The 8,680-nt window shown below is 39.1% G+C and overlaps 1 protein-coding gene across 3 annotated transcripts in view; it reads right to left on the reverse strand.

Annotated features, from left to right (window-relative positions):
• Window positions 1-8,680, reverse strand: part of HPSE (heparanase) — a 92,770-nt gene that overhangs the window by 71,423 nt on the left and 12,667 nt on the right. For all 3 annotated transcript variants that reach the window (XM_006867723.1, XM_006867724.1, XM_006867722.1), the window contains exon 2: window positions 3,996-4,141. In XM_006867723.1, coding sequence (XP_006867785.1) covers window positions 3,996-4,141 — 146 coding nt within the window. The remainder of the gene's footprint in view (window positions 1-3,995; window positions 4,142-8,680) is intronic.

Below are 8,680 nucleotides of genomic sequence, written 5' to 3' on the forward strand. Positions count from 1 at the left end.
TCATGCGTTCTCCAGCATCATTTCTATCACCAAGGCCATATTTTCCAACTACTGATCCTTCCTCTTTGCTTCCAACCTTTGCATTTCACAATCACCAGTAATGAGCAATACATCTTGAATGCATGTTTGATCAATTTCAGATTGAAGAAGTTGGTACATTTCTTCTATTTCATCCTCACTGGCTTTAGTGGTTGGTGTATAAATTTGAATAATAGTGGTATTAACTGGACTTCCTTGTAGGTGCATGGATATTACCCTATCACAGACAGCATTGTACCTCATGACTGATCTGGATATGTTCTTTTTGACGATAAATGCAACACCATTCCTCTTCAAATTTTCATTCTTGGCATAGTAAACCATGTGGTTGTCGATTCAAAATGGCCAATGCTAGTCTTTTTCAGCTCACTAATGCCTAAGATATCGATGTTTATGCATTCCATTTCATTTTTGACAACTTCCAATTTTCCCAGATTCATACTTTGTACATTCCATGTTCCGATTTTCAATGGATGTTTACAGCTGTTTCTCTTCATTTTGAGTTGTGCCCCATCAGCAAATGAAGGTCCTGTGGGCTTTTCTCCCACTAACTTTACTCCATTCATGTTATCATGGTCAACTCTACTTTGAGGAGGCAGCTCTTCCCCAGTCACATTTTGAATGCCTTCCATCCTGAGGGGCTCATTTTCCAGCACTGTATCTGACAGTGTTTCTCTGCTATTCATAGGATTTTCAGTGACTAAAGATTTAGAAGTAGTTCGTCACTCTTTCTTCCTAGTCTGTCTTTGTCTGGAAGTTCATCTGAAACCTGTCCACCATGGGTGACCCTGTTGGTATTTAAAATACTGGTGGCATAGCTTTCAGAATCACAGCAACTAACAAGCCACCACAGTATGAAAAACTGACAGATGAGTGGTGGCTGTTTGGTTTTAAGTGGAAACTGTCACTTTACATTTCAAGGAGATCTGTGTGCATGCGTTGTACAACTCTGTGGGGGTGGGGGTGGGGTGTTCATTTGCTCAGGCATCCCCTGTAGTCACCAGAATGGAGATGCACAGACAGCAAGAGACCAATGAACCAATACCAAAAAAATAATGTCCACACCTGTATCTCCATAGTTCTGTCAGGTGTTTGTGGCTGTCCTGATCTTTCCTATCCTTGGTCTCTCCCAAGATGGCAGCTCCGGAAGTAGCTGAGCGTCTTGAATTAGAAAGCAATGGATTTCTTGATTCTGCTACAGATTCTCCAAGCTGTAAGCCTTCCAAACTTCTAAATATTCCTTTATATGTGGTTCAGAGTTCTAGCACCATCCCCTGAGCCTGATTGGTCTGGTATTCTGTGTTGTTGCTGATGGAGCTCCTTACTGCACTTCTACCGGATCTGCCATCATAGATCACAGAAGATATACAGTAGCTCCCTTTTATCCCCAGGGAATACATTCCAAGATATCTCTCTCTGAAACTACAGATAGTAACAAATCCCTATGTACTATGTTTTGTCCTATGCATACATACCTATGATAAAGTTAAATTTAAAATTAGGCATAATAAGAGATAAATAACAACAACTAGTAAGAATATAGAACAATTAAAACAATACACTATAATAAATGTTATATGAGTAATGGAATGGGATAGCTACAACATGATACATTCTCATTTAACATTTTTGGAACCACAGTTGACTGTGGATGAATGAAACTGAGGAACGTGAAACCATGGATAAGGGGGAGACTACTGTATTCTGTTACAAGTGACAAATCTTGTTGATTAACCACTGACCCCAAAAATCAACCAAGGGCAGGTTTCCTAAGAAACACTGAACATATATTGAATACAGGTACATTAGACATAATTCCAAATTATTTAATATTTCATAGACTCATCAGAAACTTGATTCACTAGAGAACCCTGCTACTGAATAAAATGCAGTTTCTTTCTCCTAAGGTTCATCTTCAAAACACAAGGAGAACTGTGAGTACCAGAACTCAACGGGACTGCCTTATTTTTCTGGTTATTAAACATTTTCCAGCATTAACAGGGTGTAGTGTAGTGGTTACAAGTTGGACTGCTAATCTCGTGGTCAACAGTTTGGAACTACCAGCTGTTCCAAGGGAGAAAGATGAGGCTTTCTGCTCCCATAAAGATTTACAGCCTCAGAAACTCTATGCAGGGTCGCTATGAGTCGGAACCAACTCCACGGCACATAACCACCACCACTATTAATAGAAAATACTTGAATTTTTCTTCTTTTTAAAGTTTCTACACCTTACGTAGATTCTGGCATTGTTAGGTTTTACTGTAGCTGAACAATATTTGCTGTAGTTGGACTGCATCTGCGTTTTGGCAATTTCCTCTCATTGTAATGGAAAGCAGGGACAGAAATGTTGACCTTTTCCTTTTAAATGTGTTACCATCAAAGATTCTGGGACCACAACATGCATACTTTGGAAGTTCCCCACTATTCTGTCAGGCAGCCAGGTTTCTTTATCACAAGACAGCAGCATAGCCAAGTTCAATGCCAGGGCTGGCTGTCCGGCCAGTGACTTCCTTTCTGGTAAGCTGCACATTCAGGCTGTAAGCCAGTGAGTGCCTCATCCATCCCTGTTGTCATAAAGGATGTCTCAGAGGCACTGGGATAATTCTAACGAACCCACACAGGATGAAGAAGACTGATGAGTAAAGGACAATTTCCTGTCTAAATTTATGATGTCTTTTGAAAGCATGGGACTGGAGAGAAAGGGCCAAGTCTAAACGTAAATGCTTCCAATTTGTTATTTAACTTACTCTGCTTTTTGTCCTATTTTTTCCAATTACTATTCTGATTAACTGTTTTAACTACACCCTGTTACCTAAATAAGAAAAATACATACTATGTGAATTAATGAAATATTATTAAGATATCCATTCTGCACACATTCTTATAATTAAATGGTACCTATGATATTTAATATTTTAATAATACTTCAGTAATTTAAATGTTTTGTTGCTAGTAATAATAAAAAATACTCAAACTGCAGGATAAGCACTGGATTGTTAACTGCAAGGTTGACTACTCAAACCCACCAGTCACTTTTTGGAAATCCTATAAGTGACTTGGCCACACTTCACAACAACAACAATGAATGAACCCTACATTTGATATCTGAACAATACTAGAAAGACTCGGGGTAAATTCTTGGGGGTAAGGATCAGACTTCCAATATCAGAATCACCTGAGGAGCTTGTTAAAATTGGAATCTAAGGGTGAAGCCCTGGTGGCGCATGTGATTTTAAGTTAGTTACTAACCCAAAGGTTGGCAGTTCAAACTCACCCAGAGGCTCCATGGAAAAATGTTAATTGCTTCCATAAAGATAATCAAGTTAATTGCTTCCATAAAAATTGCAGCCAAGCCAACCCTTTGCAGCAGTTCTACTTTGTAACCATTGGGTCATCATGAATCAGAGGCTAACTCACTGGAAGTTAACAGCAACAAAAAGCAAGCCAAGCCCGATTCTCAATATTCAAAAGCATTCCAGGCGGTAATGTTTAGTCAATAAAATTGGAGAACTACTGCTCAATAAATCAAGGCTTACAATCCATTCTTAGAAGCAGTATGTCCAGTTGTTTTACCTTTCATCCACACTGTATTTCCAGAACAAATAATAAAATGTGCGTCTATCCATTGTTGTGTCTTAGCTAAATATACCTTCTTTAGTCTGACCCATTTCTGCCCAATATGTCCCCTCTAAGCAGCTCTCTCCTTCAACTACAGTTATTGTTTGATTTTACGGTAAAATTAACCTTCGTTTTTGCCCAGCATACTTTTTTTGGTAAGACCTTTTAAATTTAGGAAAGCATTAAAGGAAACCTGTCCACTCCTTCCATCTTTTGCTTAGGTGCTGGAGGCAACTGATTAATTGTTAGCTATGAAAAATAAGCTTTCTCAGGAAACAATCTATGACTAGCTCAAGTTAATTAAAATGCATAGTTAATTTTTAAAAATAAAATGTCACCCTTATTGACTTGGGATTGCCAGTAACTTCTCTCTTCAAAGGTTGGCTCCTTCTTTGGGTCAAAAATTAGGAAGTCCGTCTTGGTGCCACCAAATCTCAGGTATGCAGGAGACAAGCCTTTGGCCAAAGTTCGAAGCCTTGGAGAACTGTCATGAAGACAAACAAGAAGTTAAGATCACTTTTCCACTAAGACAATCCAGTCAAACATTTTGGTTCCTTTCTCTCTTGATGGAATCAATTTATAATATCCAATTGTGTGAAGAAGATAAACAAAAGGAAAATACTTAATATATGAAATGGCATTGCTATAAAGGATGGACATTCTAAATTTAAACATTTCCAATTGCAAAGTTATTCTTCTAAAATCTAAAGGCAACTTAGAAGCATAATTCTGGAAAAAGTTTCTATTTGACAGGTAGGATAGTATTGTCTTTTTTGTGTTTTTTGGGGTTGTTGTTTTTTTTAAGCCACACCTTTCTATGCTTGGTGGAAAGAAAGAGACAAAAAAGTAAAAACTGAGTGATGAATCTATGTCTCTTTGAAAAATAGATAGTCTTCAAAAATGGATTTTTCCAGAGTACTGTGGTTGCTTGCGTGTATTGGTCATTCTAAATCACATGGTTTACTATGCTGGGAATGACAGATTGAAGAGGACTAGTGATACATTCATCATCAAAAAGAATATATCATGATTTGTCCTGAAGTACAACACTGTCTGTGATAGATAATACCCAGATGCCTACAAGGAAGACTGGAGTCCTGATATGGCACTGTAAGTTAATGCACTAGATTGCAAAGTTGTTTGAACTGCCAAGGTGGCATTCAAGCTCATTAGCTGCTCCTCGGAAACCCTGTACAGCATTCGCATGGGTCAGAACTGACTCAATGGCACTTAACAACAACAACAATGAAGATCAGTTAATATCACTATTATTCAAATTTACGCAACTACCACTAAAGCCAGTGGCACTGGGAGTTAATGGTTTGGACTGCAAGGCCAGTTTGAACCACAACTTTGGAGGCTAAAGCTCATCAGCAGCTCCTTGGAAACAACATACAGGTTTGCTGTGAGTTGGAACCAACTTGGTGACACTTAGCAACAAAAGCAATAGCCAACTACTTCAATCTGAAATTGGCCAAGCATGCAATCAAGATGTATTGATAATTACTGGTGATTGGAACGCAAAGGTTGGAAACAAAGAGGAAGGATCAGCCATTGGAAAATATGGCCTTGGTGATAGAAATTATGTGGGAGATCGAATGCTAGAATTTTGCAAGACCAATGACCTTTTCATAATGAATACCTTTGTTAAACAACAGAAAAGATGACTATACATATCCATCTCACCAGATAGAATACACAGATATCAATTGACTACATCTGTGGAAAGAGATGGTGAAAAAGCTTCTAATCATCAGCCAAAACAAGACCAGAAGCAGACTGTGGAACACACCATCAATTGCTCTACACAAGTTCAGGTAGAAGCTGAAGAAAATTAAAACAAGTCCATGAGAACCAAAATATGAACTTGGATATATCCCATCTGAATTTAAAGATTAGCTGAAGAACAGATTTGATGCATTAAATACTAAAGAATGAAGACCAGAAGCGCTGTGGGATGACATCAAGAACATCATACATGAAGAAAGCAAAAGGTCATTAAGAAGACAAGAAAGAAGGAAAAGACCACAATAGAGGCCCAGAATAGAGATGCGAAAGCAAATCGATGAAGTCAGGAGGTACAACAGCTGAACAGAAAATTTCAAATGTCAGCTTGAGAAGACAAAGTCAAATATCATAATAAAATGTGCAAAGATGTAGAGTTGGACAACCAAAAGGGAAGAACACATTCAACATTTCTCATGCTGAGGAAACTAATGAAACATTCAAGCCTCAACTTGAAATACTGAAGGATTCTATGGGAAAAATATTGAATGATGCAGAACATATCAAAAGAAGATGGAAGGACTACACAGAGTCACTATACCAAAAAGAAATGGTTAGTGTTCAACCTTTTCAAGAGGTAGCGTATGATCAAGAGTCAATGATCCTGAAGGAAAAAGTCCAAGGTGCACTGAAGGTATTGGAAAAGAACAAGGCACCAGGAATTGATAAAATACAAGTGGAAATCTTTCAGCAAACTGATGTGGCACTGGAGGCACTCACTCACCTACGTCAAGATATTTGGAAGAAAACTATCTGGTCAATTGACTGGAGGAGATCTGTATTTGTGCCCATTCAAAAGAAAATTGACCCAACGGAATGTGGAAATCATCAGATAATATCATTGATATCCCATGCAAGTAAAGTTTTATTAAAGATAATACAAAATGGCTACAATCATACACTAACAGAGAACTACCAGCAGTTCAAGCAGGATTCAGAAGAGGCCATAGAACGAGGAATATCATTGCTGACATCAGATGGATCTTGGTTGAAAGCAGAGAACACCAGAAAGATGTTTACCTGTGCTTTGTTGACTATGCAAAGGCTTTTGATTGTATGGATCATAACAAGCTATGGAAAACATTGCGAAGAATGAATATTCTGGAACGCCAAATTGTGCTGATGAGGAACCTGTACATAGACTAAGCAGCAATTGTTTGGACAGAACAAGGGAACACCGAATGATTTAAAATTAGGAAAGGTGTATGCCAGGATATTATTCTTATACTTATTCAAAGGAGCTCTGGTAGAGTAGTGGTTATGAATCAGGCTGTGAACCTTAAGGTCAGCAGTTCAAAACAACCAGTTGTTCCGCAGGAGAAAGATGAGGCTTTCTGCTCCCGTAAAGATTTACAGCCTTGGAAACCCTGTACAGGGTGGCTATGATTTGGTTCTGATTCCACAGCACATAACCATCACCACCACCATACTTATTCAATCTTTATTCTGAGCAAATAATCTGAGACGCTAGATTATATGAAGAAAAATGTTGCATCAGGATTGGAGGAAGACTCATTAACAATCTGAGATATGCATATGATACAATATTACTTGCTGAAAGCAAAAAGGGCTTAAAATACTTACTGATGAAGATCAAAGACCACAGCCTTTGGTGTGGGTTGCCTCTCAGCATAAAGAAAACAAAAATCCTCACCACTGGACCAATAAACAACATTCTTATCAATGGAGAATAGATTGAGTTGTCAAGGACTTCATTCTTCTCGGATCAACCATCAATACTCATGGAAGCAGCAGTCAAGAAATCAAATGACGTATTGCAGTAGGCAAATCTGCTGTACAAGACCTCTTTAAAGTATTCAAGAGCAAAGGCATCAGTTTGAGGACTAAGGTGTGCCCAACCCAAGCCATGGTATTTTCAGTAAACTCATATGCATGTGAAAGTTGGACAATGAATAAGGAAATGAACTACCAAAAGAACAAGCAGATCTGTTTGGGAAGAAGTACAACCAGAGTTCTCTTTGGAAGCCAAGATGATCAGATAGCATATCTCATACTGCAGACTTGTTTTCACAAAGGACCAGTCCTAAAAGAAGGATATCATGTTTGGTAGAGTGGAGGGTTGAAAAAGAAAGGAAGACTCCCAATGAGATGGACTGGCACAGTGGCAACAAAGTGTATGATTTGTTGAATGTGAAACTGATGATCTTGTCTGTAAACCTTCACTCAATTCACAATAAAAAATAAAGAGAGAGAAAAAACAATTTTAAGTCAAATGGCATAGAATTCTATATTGTTGTTCCTTTTAAGTGTCATTGAGTTGGTTCCAACTCACAGTGACTCTGTATAAGGTTTCTGAAGAGCAGCTGGTGAGTTTGAACCACCAGCCTTGTGGCTTAAACCAACCTTGCGGTCTAATGCTTATCCTATAGTACCACACTGTTGTTGTTGTTGTTTGCCATCGAGTCGGTTCCGACCCATAGCGACCCTGTACAGGGTTTCCGAGGGTGTAAATCTTTACGGGAGTAGAAAGCCTCATTTTCTCCAGCGGAGCGGCTGGTAGTTTCGAACCGCTGACCTTATGGTTCGCAGCCCGATTCGTAACCACTACGCTACCAGAGCTCCTTAGTACCACACTAGAACTCCAGAAATATGTATATATGTGTGTGCGTGTGCATGTGTGTGCCATGGTATTTTCAATAACCTCATATGCATGTGAAAGTTGGACGGTGAATAAGGAAGACTGTAGAACAATTGATGCCTTTGAGTTATGGTGTTGGAGGAGAATATTGGAAGTCCCATGGGCTGCCAAAAGAACCAATAGATGTGTTTTGGAAGAAGTGCAGCCAGAGTGCTCCTTGGAGGCCAAGATGGCCAAACTTTGTGTCTCATACTTCAAACATATTGTCAGGAAGGACCAGTCACTGTAGAAGGATATCATGCTTGGTAAGGTAGAGGGTCAGAGAAAAAGAGGAAGACCCCTGGCGAGATGGATTGGTCAAGTGGCAGCATCAATGGACTCAAGTGTGGCAACAGCAGTGAGGTTGGCCCAGGACTGGGTAGTGTTTTGTTCTGTTGTGCATAAGATCGCTATGGGTCGGTACTGACTCAATGGCACCTAACAACAGCAACAACAAGAAGTATGTGTGTGTGTGTATGTATATGGTGGTAGTAGTGGTGTGTCGAGGCTCTAGTTGTTAAGTGCCACTGAGTTGGTTCTGACTCATAGCGACTGTGTGTGTAGGATTTTCAAGTACCAGCTGTTGGGTTTGAACTGCTG

Source organism: Chrysochloris asiatica, unplaced genomic scaffold, assembly GCF_000296735.1.
Source record: "Chrysochloris asiatica unplaced genomic scaffold, ChrAsi1.0 scaffold00109, whole genome shotgun sequence".
NCBI lineage: Eukaryota > Metazoa > Chordata > Mammalia > Afrosoricida > Chrysochloridae > Chrysochloris > Chrysochloris asiatica.